This window comes from Lissotriton vulgaris, chromosome 4_1 (genome assembly GCF_964263255.1).
Source record: "Lissotriton vulgaris chromosome 4_1, aLisVul1.2, whole genome shotgun sequence".
NCBI lineage: Eukaryota > Metazoa > Chordata > Amphibia > Caudata > Salamandridae > Lissotriton > Lissotriton vulgaris.
Window position 1 is genome coordinate 744,560,252 of NC_141691.1, and position 21,523 is coordinate 744,581,774.

Sequence of the window (21,523 nt, forward strand, 5' to 3'; positions counted from 1 at the left end):
CATCCTATGGATAAACACGGCGGATTGTAATCTGAAATTCACTGCCCACTCCAGTAACAATAGAGTGGAGTTCCTTGACATCTGGATTGAACATCAACAGAATGAGATCTACGTGTCCCTTTACATCAAGCCGACTGCAAGGAACACCTTGTTGCAGTACGACAGTTTTCATTCCCGGTGTCATTAAGATAGTATCCCGTTTAGCCAGTTCCTTCGGATCCGAAGGAACTGCTCTGACTTGAAAGATTTCCTTCGGCAGGCAGACACTCTGAAAGAGAAACTCGCTCACCGCGGTTATCCCCACAAATTGATAAAGGAGTCCTTTAAACGTGCTAGATATTTTAACCGTGAGAATATTAGTGTATGTGTGACTAGGCATTCTAACATCAATTACAAGCTTAGACAGGCCATTAATTCCTGCTGGCATTTGCTGAATCTAGGTAATGGGGATGACCATCTCCCCAAACCCATCTTTGCCTTTAAGAGGAATAAGAACCTCAAGAACTACCTTGTGAGAGGTAAATTACAGGACCACCCCCCCCACCCCCCCCCCCCCATTTCACAACAGACAGCTATCTGTGGCTCTGGTCCTATTAAAGGCAATCGCCGATGTGGCAATTGCCATGCCTGCCCTAATGCACTAGTCGGAGACAAGATTAAGACCCCTGAACAGATAGTCTCCCTCACCAAGATGACCAACTGTCATACATCAAATCTTCTTCTGCGCGTGCAATCTCGTGTATGTTGGAGAAACGGGTCGGGAGGTTCGCACTGGAATAGGGGAGCACAAATCTAATATCCGGACCAGAAAACTAACAGCCCCCTGGTCACTCACCGGCATGAGAAGAAGCATTCTGAAGGGGACTTGAAATGGTCCGTCCTGGAAAAGATACAGGTTCATTCGGGCCAAGATCCACTGATTATACGGAATAAGAGAGGTATTATGGATATTACTTCTTAATGCAGTGAATAAGGGCTTGAATGAGAACTGTCCTTGGGAGAACGCCATCATCTGATGCACTCCCCCTATTTCCTCCCGACTTAGGTGATAGGTCTTCTATTCCGTTCCTTTTGGTGGAGAAAGCCATGAGTCTTGACCCCCGATATGGCCCTTCTGTCATTGACAAAGGGACCTGTTCACCCTGATTTTGTGAACAGTTCCTGCATGTAACTGTGACCCTTAGCTGACACCATAGGGTTATTTATGTTTTTATTTCTAACACGGGTTGGTGGTGTTCCCCCTCATATATACATATATATTTTTTTGCCGCCCTTCATGGGCATTGTTCTGTTTATAATCTCTATTCAGCAGCTTTCTGTATCTCACCATTCGGTGGCTTTTGACCCCGTATATTGATGGTGAAAATTGGGCCTTGAACTATCTTTGGTGTTGGAGGCTGTTTTCAGCCCCGTTTTTGGTGCTCCAATATGGATTGATTTCGATCCCCGCGCCTCTTGAGCTGGGCGTCTGTCCTCTTTCTATGGCGATGCTTCAGCATGCATAGTTACGCTGGGGGCTGAGCTTTCCTGGATTTAAATGGACGTAATCCACCTAGCCCCCCACGCGCTTCAATTTGATTTGCGAGCGACGAAGCCTACCGTTTGCGCTCCGTTGTGCAGCTGCTGCCTATACCAATTGGTAAGTGTGTTGGCCCTCTGCGGCGCCGGCAGACGTAGGGAAGATGTTGTTTGTAAATTTCCCCGCCTGTGATCTGGCCGCACCGCTCGACCATGGGCGTTTGGGGTGCCATTAGATGGGTGCTCTACCTGAGCCTGGGTTGTTTAGCGGGCATGTTTTGTTACCGGCAGCGGGAATTTTCAGCCGCCACTTATCCACTTGTATGACCGTGGCCTCTAGTGCCTGGCAGCCCTCTTGCGTTCTCTTGTGTAGGGCATAGAGGCATTGTATTTCTATTCCGATTGTTATTATTTCGGCTCCTTCTTTGGTGTGTTCCTTTCGCGCCCTCCCGCTGTAGAGTGCAGGTTGGGGAATGCCTAAAAGATGGGCGAGAGGTTGTCCCCTAGACTTGGGGGGGTTTGCTCCAAAAGGCAGAATAGAACGCCATTGGGCGTCCAGGTTCAATCTCGGGATCCTCTAATTCACGCCGTGGGTCTGTGCGCTGAATTCGTTACGTGATGGTGCTCGCACTAGATAGGGGAGCCTGGTGTACCGTTTGGTTTACTTTGTATTCAATTTGCCCTAGAACCTGCGGTCGAAAAATTTAAATATTGGAAGCCTTGGTTCGAGCAGAGGATTGGTGTCCCGCTTGCCCTGGGAAAAAAAGTGAAGGCCAGGAACGTTTTTAGCAAAGGAACGATCTAGAAATTACTAGGTATCGAGTTATTACATCTTGTGCTGGGCGGTTAGAAGGAGATTATATCTGTGCTATCCTCCCCAGAGAGCTCTAAATAGCTATTTGTTCTTTGAATTTATTTTTGTTCCTTAGAGCAGAGCGATCATTTTAAATCCATTGAGGCTTCCCTCTCAATGCCTTCTATTTTATATCCAGCTTTGGCGGATCACAGTCCCCCGCCTGTTGGTAGGCGATTTGAGACTTCGTTCTACTAAACCCCTTTGTTTACACCCATGGGTCTGGTGATGGGTTGGCAACTGCCTTGTGATATCACTGCTTCTCAGTTCTTAAGCTCTGTTCCTCAATTCTGACACATGTGCTACTCTTTTTGCTTTTGGTCTTTTTATTTTTTCCCTCTTTAGATATCTTGTTTGCTACTGTGTTGAAAGGAAGTGATTGATTTTATGCGTAAAGCTGTATGAAATGTTGGAGTTGCTGCCTTACGTTACTGACTATGGGCCATTCTTAATGTGCTATTCCAGTTGTGATATCTATTGTTATTGATTATATTATGGTGTTTCCGGAGCAAATTAAGTATGCATTTTATCATGAGATATTTATCTCATTGTTTGAAAAAAGTCTAGTCATTATCCTGAAAATGTGTATTTCTTTTTTCTTGTTCATATCTACAGGTATCTTGTCCCTCCCTCCATTGCTTGTTCCATTTCGCCCTGATGAAGGTGTAGCCCCAGCTGGGGCAACACACCGAAACGCACGTTGGCATTGCTCGTGAGGGGGAAGCTGGACTATATCTACACGTACTACCAAAACCATGATGATCTGTACCATTCTGTCTCAGGACCATCTTGAGGCGTCTTTTCACTTCTGTTACCTCTGAATGTGCTTTTGAATTGTATGATTGAGGTATTGGATTGTGTGATGAGATTTGGGAATATGTGAAGGGTTGAATGTGTTGTATGAAACAGGAGTGTGGGACTTGATATATTGGAGTATTTTGTTATTGATGTCGGATGTATTATTTATCATTATGGTAAGTATCTAACTTTTTTGAAATGTGTGTTAAAAACTAATAAAATAAATGTTTTTTGTATAAATTGATGTGACTGACTTTTCCTGGACTTGATGCACATGTTACTTACCTTCGGTAACAATATATCCGTAAGAAACAGTACTTAGTATTAGATTCCTTACCTTAGAATATCCCCGGGCGTCAGACTGGATCCGGGAAAGTTGCGTAGCAGTACCCCTGCGCGTCGGTAGGCGTCGTCTGCGGCTCCGCGTCCGTCGGCGGCGGCTCCGCGTCCGTCGTCGGCGCCGGGATGACGTCGGAGTACTTAGACGCCGCCCTTGCATGCTGACGTCAGTTCTTATACACAGCTTTTCCACGCCAGAAACCCAGAGCCATGATAAAAACCAACACTGGTGCCATGAAAACTAGGGCCCTGAAAGGGGATGACCTTAAACCTAGAGATCCGTTCTCAGAACGGGGAGGATGGGTGGGGCGGTAAGGAATCTAATACTAACTACTGTTTCTTACAGATATATCGTTACCGAAGGTAAGAAACTTGTGCATCTGAAGGAAACAGGTTAGTATTAGATTCCTTACCTTAGAATAGATACCCCAGCAATATCAACCCAGGTGGTGGGTCTGCGAACCAAGATCACACCAGAAAGTCTTGGAGAACGGAACGGCCAAAAAAGCCATCTCTCCGACTTGGCTGTCCAGGCAGTAGTGTCTTGCGAACGTGTGCAGCGAGACCCACGTAACTGCCTGAAAGATGTCCTGCAAGGAGACTCCCCGACCCATGGCAGTAGTAGCCGCCGTGGCCCGAGCGGAATGGGCACGTAGCCCAACAGGAGGCTCCTTTTTAGCCAGAGAATAACAAGCCTTGATGCACAAGACGACCCATCGAGAAATGGTCCGTTTGTGCACCGTCTGTCCCTTCTTAGCGCCCACGTAACCAACAAAGAGTTGGTCATCCACCCGGTACTGGCGTGTGCGATCCAGATAGTATGAGAGCGCACGTTTTGGGTCCAGACGGTACAGCCTCTCTTCCTCTTTCGAGGGATGCGGAAAGAAGGTTGGCAATGTGATGGACTGCCCGATGTGGAAGGCTGTGACTACCTTGGGCAGGAAAGAGGGTCGCGTCCGCAACACAACCTTGTCCGGATGGACAGAAAGGAAAGGAGGTTGAGAAGAAAGAGCCTGGAGCTCACTCACTCTGCTGGTAGAGGTGATGGCAACCAGGAATACAGTCTTAAGAGTAAGGAGACGAAGAGGACAGTTATGAAGTGGCTCGAAGGGAGCGCACATCAGAAGTCAGAACAAGGTTCAAGTCCCACTGAGGCATCACAAAAGGAACAGGAGGAAACATATGAGTGATGCCCTTCAAGAACCTATTTACAACTGGGGACTTGAACAAAGAGGGCTGATCAGTGAGCCTTAAGAAGGCGGAAATGGCAGAGAGGTAGCCTTTAGAGTGCCCAGAGCAGAGCCCTGCTGGGCAAGAGAAAGAAGAAAGAGGAGAACCTCAGAAAGGGGGGCAGAAAGCGGATCCACAGCCTTTGCTGTGCACCATGCCACAAATTTGTTCCACCTGCAGGCGTATACCGATTTTGTGGAGGGACGCCTGGCTGCCAGAATTACATCACAGACTTCACGAGGCAAGTCAAATGGCCTCAACTGTCGCCGCTCAATCTCCACGCATGGAGGTGGAGGCTGGACAGGTTCGGGTGGAGGACCGTCCCCTGCTGCTGCGACAGAAGGTCTTCCTGAAGAGGTAGGCGAATCGGGGGATCGACTGACATGCTGCGTAGCTCAGGATACCAGTATCTTCTTGCCCAGTCCGGAGCCACAAGGATGACCGGTCAAGCTGGTCGCGCCTGATCTTGTTCAGCACTCTGGGCAGAAGTGGTATAGGCGGAAAGGCGTACAACAGACCGCAACTCCACTCGCGACGAAAAGCGTCTCCGAGCGAGCGCCGTCTTGGAAATTCCAACGCGCAGAACTGATAACATTGTGCGTTCTCTTCTGTGGCGAATAGATCTAACCAAGGCTCTCCCCACTGCTGAAGGAGACCTTGCACCACGTCCGAGTTCAGACGCCATTCGTGATCCATCATGCACTGACGGCTGAGTTTGTCCGCCCTGGCGTTCAGGAAACCTGCCAGGTGCTGAACCACCAGGGTCATGCCCAGATGTTCCAGCCACTGCCAGAGGCGCAGAGCCTCCTGGCATAGGGTCCACGACCGCACCCCGCCCTTTTTGTGGCAGTATCACGTGGCAGTGGTGTTGTCCGTGAACACCTGCACTACACTCCCCCGGACAGAGGGGAGGAATGACTTCGGTGCAAGCTGGATATGTTGTTGTGGAGCCGGGACTCCGCCGGAGACCAGAGGCCTCTGATCTTCGCCTCTCCCATGTGGCCCCCCCCAGCCCTGGAGGGACGCGTCCGTCACAACTACGTGCTCTGGTTGGGGTAGGGAGAGGGATCTGCCGCTGACCCAATCGCGGTCCGTGAGCCACCACTGCAACTGTCTTGCCGTGCCCTCCGAGATCAAGACATGGTCGGCCAAGTTGCCCTGATGCTGGGCCTACTGAAACTTCAGGTCCCACTACACAGCCCGCATCCGCCACCTGGCGTGATGCACCAGAAGGATGCAGGAGACCATCAGCCCCGGAAGCCGCAGCGTCAACCTGACCAAGATGCGGGATAACGGCTGAAAGATCGGAATCAGAGCCTGAATATCCCGAACCCGCTGTTCGGGAGGATAAACCCGAAACTGCGCCGAGTCTAGAACCGCTCCGATGAAGAGGAGCTTCTAAGAAGGACACAGGTGTGACTTCAGCACATTGATGGAGAACCCCAGCAGGTGCAGGAGGTCGGCCGTAGTCTGGAGGTGGCTGACGACTGTCTGGGGCGAGCTCGCCTTCAACAACCAGTCGTCGAGGTAGGGGAAGACTGAAACCCCTAACCTGCGCAGATGAGGTGCGACCACAGCCATTACTTTCGTGAACACCCGTGGGGCGCTGGTAAGGCCGAAGGGGAGCACGGTAAACTGAAAGTGCTTGTGGCCTACCGTGAACCGCAGGTAGCACCGGTGGGCCGGCAGGACGAGGATGAAATTATGTGTCCTGCAAGTCCAACGCTACCATCCAGTCTCCCGGATCCAGGGTAGCTAAGACCTGAGCCAAAGTCAGCATCTTGAACTTCTCCTTCTGGAGGACGCCATTGACGTTTCGTAGGTCCAAGATAGGGCGTAGGCCCCCTTTGCCCTTCTTGGGAACCAGAAAGTAGTGGGAGTAACAACCACGTCCTACTTCTGGCCCAGGAATGCGCTTGATGGCCCCCTTGGCCAAGATGGCCGAACCTTCCTCTTGCAGAAGTTGCAAGTGATCCCCCGACACGTGGTGGTACTGCGGTGGCATGGCTGGAGGGGTCGCTTCGAAGGGGAGGGAGTAGCCCCTTCGGACGATTTGCAGCACCCACTGTCTGATGTGATGGTGCGCCAGTGGAGGAGATGATGGCGAACCCTGCCTCCCACTGGCATCAAAAGCTCGGACTAGGAAGGCTTTGAGGCGGTTGCTGCGGGGGTAGATGTGGACTGGCCGCGCCGTTGTCGCCTGTTACCGCCGCGACGGTAACCACGTCCGCCACCGCGCTGAATGTTAGTCTGCGGCCAGTGGCTGGTAGGACGTGTGGGGGCACCCCTCCTGTGGCCATGAAAGAAGCGCTGGGCAAAAGATTGCTGTACAAAAGTGGGTAGTGATGGACGGAGCATCTGAATCAATCAAACACTCACACCCAGTCAAAAGATCTGGGTTAAATCCATCACCGTTCTTTAGCCCACTCTGCCACCCCAGTTCAGACATGGCTATATGCAAATCAGTCTAACCCTGTGCCTCATGGGAACAGTCCAGCCCGAACTGCCAAGCCATGTCTTCCCTGGACCGGAAACAAGCTTCCGAGGACCGGTTTCTGACATTCCAGCCGTCTTCAGCCCGGCTTGCTTGAATCCAGTGGCAAAGTGAGCAAGGGACTCACGTCTGAGCATACCCTGCCACACTTATGGCGGCCAAAAGCGGTACAAAAGGGGGTAGTGATGGACGGAGCATCTGAATCAATCAAACACTCACACCCAGTCAAAAGATCTGGGTTGAATCCATCACCGTTCTTTAGCCCACTCTGCCACCCAGTTCAGACATGGCTATATGCAAATCAGTCTGACCCTGTGCCTCATGGGAACAGTCCAGCCCGAACTGCCAAGCCATGTCTTCCCTGGACCGGAAAAGGTTGCTGGCACGGGGCCGACAGGCCCAAGGACTTGGCAGTAGCCCTGGACTTCTTAAATCGTTCCAGCGCATGATCTGCCTTGCCACCGAAGAGGTGGCTGCCATCGAACGGCATGTCCATAAGAGTGTTCTAGACATCGGCCGAAAAGTTGGCAGACCTCAGCCAGGCGTGGCAGTGAACCGCCACAGACGTGGAAATCGCTCTTCCTAGCGAGTCCGTGGTATCCAGTCCACATCTTATAGAGTACCGCGTTGCGTCCCTTCCCTCCGCGAGTTCTTGAGCGAGTTTCGCCCGGGCTCCCTCCGGGCACTCAGGCAGCATGGCCGCAACCGTTTCCCACAGAGAGTGGGTGTAAAGGCCCAAGAGGCACAAAGTGTTGAAAGACCGCAACCCCAAACTAAGGGAGGAGAATATCTTCTTTCCGAATTGCTCATACCTCTTGGATTCCCGATCTGGTGGTGCAGTCGGGAATGCGGATTGGGAAGTAGAGGCCTGGATACTGGATTGCTGGCGCGGAAAAAAAAAAAACGGACGTAAGCGCGCGAGGGCGGCGTCTAAGTACTCCGACTACGTCATCCCGGTGCAAAAGACGGACGCGGAGCCGCAGACGACGCCTACCGACGCGCAGGGGTACTGCTACGCAAACATTTCTGGATCCAGTCTATGTGTGGGGATATTCTAAGGTAAGGAATCTAATACTAACCTGTTTCTTTCAGATTTGCTCCGGCGACAGTGTGTTTATTTAAGGACCCCGCTCTGGGGCCTAGTTTCATGATTTGGGGCAAGTAGTTTTTTTGCCTTTGGTACATCAGATGATTACGTCTAGAAGTAGTGGACGGAATGTAGATAATCAAGGGGAAAAAATACAAAAATTAGCGAAGGTATTTGTGAACTTGCGATAAAGTCTCCCTCTGGATATTTGTGTGAAATGCAGGTGAAAGTGTCTTTACAAGGTGAGAAAGGAAATGGTACTGTCTATTCAATTGGGGGTATAAAGGAAGCAGTTTCTTTACAAGGGATAAAAAAAGGCGCTTGCATCCTGAAAAGTAAAAAATCAAACTTCGACTGTGTGAGCTTGTAGTAAGTTTTCGTTATTTTGTGCAACGTCTTTTAATTAACAGAGGCCTACAGACCTTCACTAGGTAAGGACACCCCATGGTTTTCATGGGTGCTGCTAGTAAGGGGTAAAAGTCAACCCATTATGGATATTAATTTTCTCCTCGCTGGTTCCAATAAATAACTCATGCCTGGATTCATATTTCCTAAAGTTTGCCCTCATGTCCTGCAGGCGTCATTAAAATATGAATCAGTTTCTACTGCCAGGTTACCAATAGTATAATCACCTGCATGCTATTCATGCAGTAGTTGGCATCGCCTCCGTTCTCCTGCCTAACCTGACCTCCCCACTGCCCTCTTACTCTCTGGCCTAGCTTTCTTCCCATCAATGAGTACACTATCCTCCTCACCTTCTACTGACTTCCAGTGGTTTCCTTCCACCAGTTCATCAGCGCAATCCTGTCAGAGGGGGGCACCAAGGCCCATCACCCTCTTTCACAGCCAGACCTCAAACATCGCAAACCTGCGTCAGCAGCAGGGCTGATGGAGACCCCAGCAGCCACGGGCTTTACTGAATGGCTCCCTTCAGTTGCCGTCTCTTATTTGAAGGGGCGGGAGATGGTGCTAACAGACCTTCCTAAATTCCCATTCAACTCCTCGGCCAATGTCGGAATACCTCGGCTGGTGTCTGATCTTGCCACAGCCTGTGATGTCACCCGAAGCGGCGAGCACCACAAATCCCCATTTAACAAAATTGGCAAATGGCAAAGCTCCAGCAGTGGAGTGTGAGAGAACACTATTATTCCTGTGAAAGAGGAGGTTATGTATTATCTGGCCCACCTCACTTCCCACTGCAGTTAAACAATCTGCTCCTACATTGTAGTAATGTATTTTAACTGCAATGCTCTCCAAAGAACACTTCACTTGGAACACAACTTGTTCAACTGTGCTGTGTTGCACATAATACATCTAATATTGCACTATATTACAAAAGGGATTTTGCTGTGCTTGTTAGGTTTTCGAGCAGCTGTTTGCGAGTCTGTTTCTTGGCTCGGCTGTAAACTTGGTCTTAAGCGAGCTCTGCTGTTGACTGCCGGGCCTGCAGATAGATTGATCATTTCTGCATTTACTTAACCTGGCAGTGAACTGCGTGCGCTGTAACATATTCCACACTATTATTCTGTAATACAGTAAACCTACACTGTGTTAAAATACATTGTCTGCAGCATTATCTTACAAATATACAGACAGGCGTATTCTGCACTCTTTCAAGGGTTATAATCTATATTTATTGAACAATGGAGTGCCCTCTCTCTGTTTCGAGACTGAATGACAACTTTTGTGTGATATGTCCATAGCACACGGGTACTGGTGTGTGTTACAGTCTATGGTCCTTTCACCATGCATGCTGTGCTATGTGATTACAAAGCACAGGGTTTCTACTCTGTATTTCTGCAATGGGGGATTATGAGCTGTGTAACAGGTGGTTATGAACTATCCACCGCATATGACGTGTCTTGTGCGGTATTACTATAGAAACAATGCTTATTTTCACTTGTGTCTCAGTTGGACTGAGCTCTTTATGTGTGTATGATCTGCTGGAACACGTTCCTTATCTGTGTCTGTATTTCTCCCAATGTGTGAGTGAGTGTGTATGTAACACACATTCCAATGTCTGTTTCTTTACCATAGTGTGCCTATGTGTGACTGTCAATTTGCTTTTCTGCATGCCTTTCTTTTTATGTTTCTGCATTTCTGCTGCAGTGCATGAACAGCACACTTTCTCTGTGTTATGGCTATATGTCTCTCAGCTATTGCATATCCAATCCTTGCCTGTAGCAACTTAGGCTGTGCAACAGTGGTAAGGAAATAACCAGGTTCTAAAAACAACTCTGGCCGAGGGCAGTATAGTGGAGCCAAGCCGTTTAGCTTCACTGAGCACGGCCGATGCAGAAAAACTGAAAGAAAAGCTAAGGCCTCTGCAGTATTGGCTGAGAAATAACATTTTCTTTGGAGACTCTCCCACACAATTCAAACAAGTAGTGTTTCCAGAAACAGACTCCTGTTGTGATTTAAATTTAGTTGGTGGACTTGATCGCTTGTTTCTTGTGCTGGGATGCACATTTTCTGAGGTCCCCGTTACAAATTTCCGTGGAACGTGCACCTGGATACCATCAGGGTAACTAAAAACAGTTTGGGGTTTCCAGACCCAACATTTCTGGGCCCAGAAATACCAGAAATATGTTTACTGGGTGCAAATTCAGACCTGTTAACACCATAGGTAGAGCAGGAAAGGGGATTGGTGGAGTTCGGCTGAAGAAGACTTACGTTTTACAAGACACATTTGTTACTAACACACTCGCAACATTTGTTGATTTTACATCTCATCCGCACACTGCATATGGACTCTTTAAGAGTGGTAGATTTGCAGAGGAAAACTGTTTTTAACTTTGCAGGCAGGCTTAAGGAATCATTTTAGTGATTACTTTTAGCAGTCACATTAAAGACAGTTTAACCTACTTCACTCAACAAGCATTTGCTATGAAATAGGTTTCCCATTACTGAAAGTTTAAGCTATTGGAGTTGCAAATAATAATGTTTGCTAGACTTGTTTTTAAATGTTAAAATAAATCCAAACTGTAACATAAGTAAGGGTACAGTACATTATGGCTAATTGAGGTCCTACTACAACTTCACAAGGACACCTAGTAACAGCCTGTGGTACTGCATCCTTTTCTTGCTTCGTGGATTTTATTTTATTATTTATGCTATTGCTGGGATAGTTTTTAACAAAAAAAAAAATTATCATTTGCAACACCAATACCTCAAACTTTCAGTAGTGCGAGACCTACTGAACTGCAAATGCTTATGTGTTTGTTGTTGGTGGGTGTCAACATATCTCCATTTGGTGCACCTTCTGATCTTGTGCTTCCTCCAGAAGCTCCCACCTTTGGTCCCCATCTTCACATTCTTTTTTTTACTTTCTCTACCTAACCTCTCATTTTCATGGCAGAGGAGGGTGGGTTTGCTTGTGAATCCAGAAAATTCTTCAAGCTGCAAAACTAAACCAAAAGGTAAGAAACTATGCGTTTTGCAGCATGAATCTCTTCTGGATTCACATGCTGTGTAACGATTTTGTAGCAGTTTTTTTACAACAGTGGTGGCTGGGTTGAAGATGCGCGTTGCTTTGAAAACAAGTCTTGTAAGACCTTTTGTCCTACTTGAGCTTCTTCGTTCATCTTGAATGTCCACACAGTAGTGTTTTCTGAACGTGTGCATGGATGACCAATTTGCTGCCATACAAATGTCTTGAAGTGGAGTATTGGCTAGGAGAGCAATGGTAGCGCCCTTTTGTGTTGAGTGTGCACCAGGATTGCTTTTTAGTGTCACATCTGCATTTTTGTGGCATAACTGAATTGTTTGTGCAATCCATCTTGCAATAGTAAACAGTAGTAGGACAAACGTTTTTTGGAGAGGATTCAGGATGCAACCACTAGATGGCGGAATAATGCAGAACATATGAATCCAGAAAAGATTCACGCTGCAAAACTATTCGTTTTGAAACCCCAAACGAAACATCAAATTGTACTGACGCAGTGAGAAATAGCGAGCACTAAAGATCATGGGTATGAAAAAACGCAAGCAGGTCCGATCCATCACGGTTTCAGATAGTGTGGCCGGAGAGTAAATAGATGTTGGATGAGGTTAAATTAATCCTGCAAAGATTTTTGTCTATACCACCAAGAAACTGTGCTATCTCAGGCAGATAATAAATTGTCCTATGCACACGCTTAAGTGTTCAAATGAAAGTTCATCCTAAAATCAGAGCACATGAAAAAAAAATTGAATAATGTTCCTTGTAATTTTTTCTTTGTCTTTTTTTCCAAAAAAAGAGTCCAGCCAACAAGCATTTCATCTCTCGGGACTACCCCACGACTTCTTCAGGGCTGTTCTTTTCTGTAAGTATATTTCTTAACACCTCTCTGCCGGTTATACTTCCGACCCAGCTGGTCAATTATTCTTATTTCCATTTAGGATGCAATAAACTTTCCAAAGAATAGATCTGTGAACTTAATATCAAGGTTCAGTAGTGTGTCTTATAGATCGAGTCGATCAAAGAACAACCATGTATATAATAGGCCGTCGTGAAATACAAAATCTTAAGCGAGTAAACTATGTTTCAAATCATGCACCGTGTACGCACGCGTTCTGTACTGTAAGCTATCTCAGCCAGAATGCATTATTCTCCGTTATCCTCTTTGTTGGCTATCCCTTAGTTGGCAATGCAGAAGAATGCAGAATAGGACTGTTAAAGAAGTAAGGCTTTTCAGAGATAGAAAAGTAGGAAACTAATGAATGCTATCAATCAGCTAGAATTTATATCACATTTTTCCTGAAACCTAAACTGTTTTCATAAAACTTCACCAGAGAACTGATAGATTAGGCTCATAAACAAAGTGAAGTTAGACAGTTAGACAGTCTAAGAGGTGGCCAAATCACAATTCGATGGTGCTATAGAAAACAAAATCTGATTCCGCCAATTCTAATTATAAGGAAGACCTAAACATTGGCTGAAGAGCAAGGAAGTACATTTGAACCCTTTCGCTGCGGCGGCTATTCCGCGCGGGGGGGGGGGGGGGGGGGGGGGGTTTCGGGGGGTGGCGGGGGTAAGCTCGGGTGAGCTCCGCGGGTGACAGAACCGTTCCGTCATGGCTCGCGGGTGAGCTGTGCTCATGACGGAACGGTTCCGTCACGGCCCCGCCGGCTCAATTAAACGCGCCGCGCGAAATCAGCGCCGCGGCGGCCGGGCCGTGACGGAACCGTTCCGTCATGAGCACAGCTCACCCGTGAGCCGTGACGGAACGGTTCCGTCAATAGCCTGGAAGGGGTTAATTTCTTTTTTAAAAACTTTTCTTACCTTGTTAGGCATCTTTCCTTTGAGGTCCATGGCAAGTTTCAACATATGATTATTGGTTTTTCCAGCAAACAATATTTTTCCTGTGTAGAGTTCATACAGTGTGCATCCAACAGACCACATATCGATTCCATAGTCATATGTTTTTCCAATAACTGAAATATAATTTTCATAACAATATTTATATTTTATATGACATACAGTAAGATGGCATTCCAAAAGACATACAGATGCTTTGAATAACAAGAATTGGAGCACGGTTGGATATACATATCCTAAAATGATAGTACTAAACCAGGCATGTGAAAATGCAAAAACACCTACTCCCCAATACAAGCCTGCAAAAAGAATTTGTATAGGTCACAGCTTTTTGACGCACCATCCAAAATGCAGACTTTTTAATTAACTTACTGCTATGTTTTTATTTGGCAGATCTGAAAGCCGCTGTCAAATAGAAAACTTACAACAGTAGAAGATAACTGACAGCATTAAGTGTAACTTAAGTATTACTAGAGTGGCGCAATTGAAACAAAAGTAAGCAATTATTTTTTTAAATGGCGCCTGCATGCTTTTTCCCCCCTTCCATTTGTTTTCTTTGTTACAACGGCGGTACCCACTGTAGGAGGCTGGCTCTGTATATACTATACCAAAATTAGGTATAGTGTGCACAGAGTCCTGTGGAACCCCAAAGGTAGGCTGAGGTAAAAGTAGTTAGCACCTTACTCTCTATTTGTGGTAGCATGGGCGAGCAGTGAGGCTTTACCAGAGGGTAGTGTTAAGCATATGCTGTACACACTCAATCAGCAAATGATGTTACACACTCAAAAGATTGAGCTCAGACCAATTTGTTTTGTATAAAAATATTGTTTATTTTATTTCTAGAACCAAGCCAAGCGTGGCACAGGTAAGTGAAATAAATAGTTTGCAAAATCTTATGCAATGTTTTACAATTGAATGCAGATTCAAATGCAGTTGATTGAAATATGTGTAAGTCAAAATGTCGAAATTACTTTTCAGATTACTTTACAGTTCCTTCTCAGATTACTTTTTAAGTTACTTTTTCTACTCAGTGTGATTGATATGCCTAGAGATCACACAGGGACATTTCCTAGAGAAAAGGTACGTAAATCAGTTTTGTTACATTTTTTCAGGTTTTCATACAACTCAACTCCCCACTTAAAACATTTTTCAAGGAAAAACAATCAATGTATTCCTATGGAAAGAAATGAAATTATCCGTTAGCAGGTAAGTACTTTGTTGTGGGAGTTTGTATTCTGTGGTTAGAACCAATGTTCCCCCAGGGTGAAGGATGCACCCTAGAAACACCATCAGCGGCACTAGGGTGGCTGGGTGCAGAGTGCTGAGGCCCAATGTTATCCAAAGGTGGATAGGGGCCTCTGGTTGGTGGCTGCTCACGAGCATGCCAAAAGGTTGTGGGAGAAAAGCTCCTAGAGTTTAACTCAGGTCAAAGAGGGATCCAGTTTAGCACAAAAGGCGCACCCACACCGGCACATGGTCGGCCGGTTGCAGGGGGCTGTTTCGGCGTTGGTTTCCTTGTTGTATTCAATGGGGATTGCAGGTTTTGGATTTTGGCTGCAGGCTCGTTCCAGCAAGATTTCCGGGAGGAACAAACAGCTAAGCAGGTAAGTTGGGAGGCTAGGGGACATTCGTGCACCTTGGGTTCTCTTCTTCAGGGCGCAGGGTGGCTGGATACAGGGGTGTATATGAGGTTGGATTTCACCTTACCGGGCCACTCGAGGCTGGGGGGGGCGGGGGGGGGGTTTGGGGGAATCTCTGTGCAGTCCTAGAGAGGTCAACCCACGGTGTACTCGGACTCTGGAGCTCTGGAGGACCTCGCTGGGCCTGGTGGACCACTCAAGCTCGGCCGTGGGCGATGGGTTCAGTGGTACCAGGCGTCTGGTTTCTTTGTCCTCAGCAGGCTCAGAGTCTGTCTTGGGAGTTTTCTTTCGAACAGAGCTGCTGTTCACAGCAGATCTGGTCTTTGTTGAAGGCAGTCAGTCTTCCTAGGGGTCTTGGAGGTACCTGGCAGCAGGACAGGTAGACTTTTGGCGCAGGATTCCCAGGAAATTGCAGACAGTTCGGTATGGCTAGGGCCAAGTCAGGTCTTCTCTGCAGTCTCTTCTGCTGGGCATCTTTTTTCGTCCTTCTTCTTTGGTTGTAGGAATCTCTCTTCCTGGTTCAGGGCTGCCTCCTAAGTACTGTATTTTGGGGTGTTTGAGGGGTCTCGAGGTCAGTAGCCAAAGGGCTACTGATCTTAGGGCGACAACACCCTTGGTGTGCTCATCCAATGAGGGGCAGTGGGCACAATTCCTAATCCAGGTTGGAGAGTACCTGCCATCTGAAAGATGGCGGGCACTGAAGAGTGGCGAAAGTGGGTTTCACCTCGCCTCCCCCACCTGAGGGGTGAGGTTGGCAGAGGTGGGCACACCTGGGCTGTGCTCATTTTTCCTGCCAGTCTTCCCACCAAAAAGGATGGGAGACAGGGAGGTGGCCTGCTCCTGATAGCAGGAGAGGCTGGGGGTCGCATTACAAAAGTGGCAAGGCATCTGAAGCTCCTCTGCCAGGTGGCTCTTCCTGGCCTGGGGGAGGTGTGAACACCTCTGCCCAGGAAAGGCTTTGTTTCTGGGTTCAAGGAGCGAAGGATCCCACACAAGGGACCAAAAACATGTCTTGTGTTGGCAGGCTGGTGTGTACAAGTCAGAGAACACACCAGAGGCTGGTCGTTTTTCAGGGAGCATCTCCAAGATGCCCTCCGAGTGCATTGTTTACTAAATCTCACACTGGCATCAATGTGGATTTAATGTGCTGATATGTTTGATACCAACCTGCTCAGTTTTCAATGCAGCCATTATGGCCCCGTGGAGTTCGTAATGACAAACTCCTAGTACCATAAACTCCTTATGGCATTATGCACTTACAGGGTCTAAAAATTGATCTAGACACTGTAGGAGTACAGGGCTAATGCACCTGTACCCTTACCACTGGTATAGTGCACTCAGCAAGAGGGGTGACTGATCTATGCCAGGTGTAAGAAGCTGGCTCTGTATTGCAAATGCTACTTACCAGTATGCATCTGTTCTTGGCATGTAGGGCTGCTGACATTCATATCTGTGCATAGATCGCCGCCTAGTGTTGGGTCCGGATGATTGCACATTGTTGTCCTGGAAGAGTCTTCGAAGTATCACGAGATAGGTGGCTCCTCCCCTGGACTACAGTGCGCATGGGCATCGCCTCCATCCCCAGATTGTTTTTAGCCATTGGCTGAGATGGAGTGAACTATGTGAGTGATGACCATGCTATGAGCATATATATATATATGAATACTGCAGCTGCTACAGGCGCCGGGGAGGAGGGCGGGCGATATGAATGTCAGCAGCCCTACATGCCAAGAACAGATGCATACTGGTAAGTAGCATTTGCAGTTCGAGGCATGTGGGCTGCTGAATTCATATCTGTGCATAGAATACATAGCAGTCCTCCTATTATTGGCGGCCGCCCGTGCCAGCTGCAGCAGTTTGAAAAAGTGTTTTGAGGACAGCCTGGCCAACAGCTGCCTGCTGTTTAGAGTGCACGTCTACACAGTAATGTTTAGTAAAAGTATGTGTGGTAGACCATGTGGCTGCTCTACAAATATCCTCTAAGGGAATGTTCCCAAGGAAAGCCATAGAGGCCCCCAACTTTCTGGTGGAGTGGGCTCTTAGTGGAATAGTGAGAGTGCGCTTAGCTTTGGCGTAACAGATCTGAATGCATTTCACGATCCACCTAGCAATACCCGCTTTGGAAATAGCGTTTCCCTTGTGGTGTGAGGCAAATGCAACGAAAAGTTGCTTGGTTTTGCGAAAATCCTTTGTCCTGTCAATGTAGTACATTAAGGCTCTTTTAACGTCAAGGGTGTGGAGCATCCGCTCCGCCAGTGAATCAGGGTTTTGAAAGAACACTGGCAACTCAATTGTCTGGTTCATGTGGAATTGAGATACAACCTTGGGTAAAAATTTAGGGTTAGTGCGGAGCACCACCCTGTTAGCATGTACTTGGAAAAAAGGTTCTTGAATGGTGAGTGCCTGTAACTCACTCACCCTCCGTAGCGATGTAATTGCTACTAAGAAAGCCACCTTCCAAGTCAGAAACTGAAGTTCACAAGAGTGCAGTGGCTCAAAGGGAGGACCCATCAGCCTTGTAAGAACCACATTGAGGTTCCATTCTGGAGCTGGTGGTGTCCGTGGTGGAATGACCCTTTTGAGTCCTTCCAGAAAAGCTTTGATAGCAGGAACCTTGAAAAGTGATAGGTGTTGCCTATTCTGGAGGTATGCTGCCATCGCAGACAGGTGAATGCGGATGGAAGAATACGCCAAATTGCATTGGTACAGATGGAACAGGTAACAAATGATGTTTTGAATGGAAGCATCCAGCGGGTCAATGTCGTGGTTCACACAATAAATGAAAAACCGCTTCCATTTCGCCGCATAACATGCTCTAGTAGTGGGCTTTCTTGCCTCCCGAATGATGTCCATGCAATCGGGGGGAAGATTGAGGTAGCCAAACTCTAGGACTTCAGGAGCCAGATCGCCAGGTTGAGCTGTTGCGGATCTGGGTGCTGAATGTCGCCATGGCTCTGCGTCAGAAGGCTGGGTGTGAGATGAAGCCTTTGATGCGGTACCACGGAAAGTTCCAGAAACGTGGTGTACCATGGTTGGCGAGCCCACGTTGGAGCAACCAGGATGAGAGTCATCGAGTGCTGCCTGAGCTTGCGTGCCACCAGCGGTATCAGAGGTGCTGGGGGAAAAGCGTACGCAAATCTGCCTGACCAGTTCATCCACATCGCATTGCCCTGCGATTGCGGGTGTGGGGACCTGGCGGCGAAGCTTTGGCATTTTGCGTTCTCCTTTGTGGCGAACAGGTCTATCTCTGGATGACCCCACCTTTGGAAGTACGGTTGGAGTACTGATGGATGTATCTCCCACTCGTGCATTTGGTGGCTGTGCCTGCTGAGCAGGTCCGCCATTTGATTGTCCTTGCCTGGGAGATGCTCCTCCATGAGGAAGATGTTCCTCTGAATGGCCCACTTCCACATGCTCTGAGCCAGATGAGACAGCTGCGGAGAGTGTGTGCCTCCCTGCTTCTGAATGTAGTACATGGCTGTCATGTTGTCCGTCCGGATCAACACGACCTTGTTGCACAGATGTACTTTGAATGCCTTCAAGGCCATGAAGATTGCCATCAGTTCCAATACATTGATGTGCATCTTCCTCTGCCGTATTGTCCATAGTCCCTGCACTGTATAGTGGAGTACATGCGCTCCCCATCCGTGGAGAGAAGCGTCCGTCGTCAGGATAATCTGTGGCACAGGCTCTTGGAACGGTCGGCCCTTGCAAAGGTTTTGTGGATTCTACCAATGCAGAGAGTTGTACGCCCGACCGCTCACCAACACTAGGTCTGTTAGTTGCCCATGAGCCTGAGTCCACTGACGTGCTAGGCACTCCTGAAGCGGACGCATATGTAGTCTCGCGTGCGGGACGATGGAGATGCAGGAGGCCATCATGCCTATCAACTGCATGAACACCTTCGCTGGAAGCGAGTGCTGAGGTCTGAATCGTTGGATCAGGGCCTGGATACTGGCGATTCTCACTGAGTTTGGCTGCGCAGTGGCTGCCAGAGTGTCTATTGTCGCGCCCAGGTACTGCCGTACGTGGGCGGGTTGGAGATGGGATTTGGGGTAATTCAGCGAGAATCCCAGATCGTGCAGGAGATGAATGGTGCGGGACACGTGGTCGGCGCACTGCTGTTCTGTCTTTGCCTGAATGAGCCAGTCGTCCAGATAGGGATAGACGTGGACGTTCTGGCGTCTTAGGTGCGCTGCCACAGTCGCCAGGCATTTCGTAAAAACTCTTGGCGCTGTGGTGACCCCGAAAGGCAGAACCCTGAACTGGTAGTGCTGGTCTTGAATTGTGAACCTGAGGTACTTCCTGTGTGAAGGATGCAGGGGGATGTGAAAGTATGCATCCTTGAGATCTAGCGTAGCCATGAAGTCGTCTTGTTGAAGCAGAGGGAGAACCTGCTGCAACGTGAGCATATGGAAGTGCTCCGACAGAATGTACCAGTTGAGGGGCCTGAGGTCCAGGATGGGCCTGAGGGATCCGTCTTTTTTGGGGATTAGAAAGTACAGAGAGTAAACTCCTGTTCCCCTTTCTTGCAGTGGCACGAGCTCTATTGCCCCTTTTTGCAGCATGACTTTGACCTCCTGCTGCAACAAGTGCAAGTGCTCGCCGGACATAGGACGGTTTCTTGGAGGTATGTTCGGTGGTGTGGAAGTAAGTTCCAGACAGTAACCGTACTGGATAAGAGATTTGACCCACCTGTCCGTGGTGATGGATTTCCACGCGGGCAGGAACTGCTGGAGTCTCCCCCCGACCGGTGTTGTGTGGTCGGGGGGCAGTGACAAGGCGTCACTGTTTGTTGGTGGTGGAGGACCTGGAGCTGTTGTTTCCACGTCCTCTGCCTTTGATGTTGTTGCCCCTGTAACCACCTCTACCCTTGTTGGTGTATGGGGTTTGGGTGTTGCTTTTATAGTACTGCGTGGATTGTGATGCCTGACCCCTTGAGGTGCCTCTGTTATTGGAGCGGCGAAAGGAACCACCCCGAAACTGCTGTGACTGGAGGGCCCCCATAGACTTAGCAGTGTCTGTGTCTTTCTTCATTTTTTCAAGGGTTGCATCCACTTCAGGGCCAAACAGGTGGTCTGGATTAACTGTTTGGTTTAAGATGGTTGTCTGTATGTCTGGTTTGAAGCCTGATATCCTAAGCCATGCATGCCTACGCAGTAACACGCTCGTGTTCACAGCCCTGGAGGCGGTATCAGCCACGTCCAGTGCACACTTAATGGAAGCATTTGTGATTAGCTTCCCCTCCTGAATCAACATCTCAGCTGCCTCTTTGTACTGATCAGGTAAGTGCTGTAGAAGTGTTTCTAGGGTGTCGTAGTGCGCCCTATCGTAGCGTGCAAGTAGGGCCTGCGTGTTTGAAATGCGCCAAATGTTAGCTGCCTGCGCAGCAATACGTTTTCCTGAGGCTTCAAAGATCTTTGACTCTTTGTCTGGGGGAGGAGCGTCACCCGTGGTCTGCGAGTTCGCCCGCTTGCGTGCGTTGGATACAACCAAGGAATCCAGTGGCAAGTGTCCCTTGATGTACGTTGGATCAGTGGGCGCTGCCTTGTATTTTTTTGTCAATCCGAGGATTGATGACTCGCGCCCGAGTGGGCTCCCTGAAAACCTCCGGCGCGTGCTTCAGCACTCCCTTGAGCATAGGCAATGTCTTGACCGACTTTTCAGCCACTGAGAAAGTGTCAAACAGAAAATCGACATCCACAGGGTCCGAATGGAGGTCGACATCATGATTAGCCGCAGCCCTCTCAATAAGAGCGTTGAAGGCTGCAGAGTCCTCCGTTGGAGAAGTTTTCGCTGCAAAAAGCTGCGGTTCGTGACCTGACTGAGGGTGTTCAGGGTCGCCTCCAGCAGACCAAGGCTCATGGACCTCCTTCGGGTCAGAGTACGCTGGATAGTTGTACTCGTCCTCATCTCCATCACCTTCCCCAGCGTTAGAATGGGTTGGTGAAAGTTCTAGATTTTGTGGAGATGCAGGCTCTACAGGGGCAGCAGTACCTGCAGAGCCCAACTTCTTTTTCAGTGGGATACGAAAATGTTCCAGCACTGGCTCCGTGGTGATTTTCCTCTTAAGGAGAGAGAGTTTGCCCGTGTCGGCGTCTATGACAACCTCTCGACTTTCCTCGTCTGCGAGTGGCTGGATCCGAGGCTTCGGCACGACCAATGACGCTTTGGGCGTCGACACCAGCTTCAAGGGCACCCCGGCCCCATGCTTTGGAGCGAAAGCCTTCGGCGTCGTCTTCGGCGGCAGCGTGAAGTGGATCGG

General features: G+C 48.5%; 1 protein-coding gene across 4 annotated transcripts in view; it reads right to left on the minus strand.

Annotated features, from left to right (window-relative positions):
* PRP4K (pre-mRNA processing factor kinase PRP4K) overlaps positions 1-21,523 on the minus strand; it is a 390,098-nt gene that overhangs the window by 131,094 nt on the left and 237,481 nt on the right. For all 4 annotated transcript variants that reach the window (XR_015309884.1, XR_015309883.1, XR_015309882.1 and 1 more), the window contains exon 13: positions 13,583-13,734. Coding sequence is in view for 1 of the 4 variants with exons in the window: in XM_086965045.1 (XP_086821171.1) it covers positions 13,583-13,734 (152 nt within the window). In the remaining 3 variants the exon portion in view is untranslated. The remainder of the gene's footprint in view (positions 1-13,582; positions 13,735-21,523) is intronic.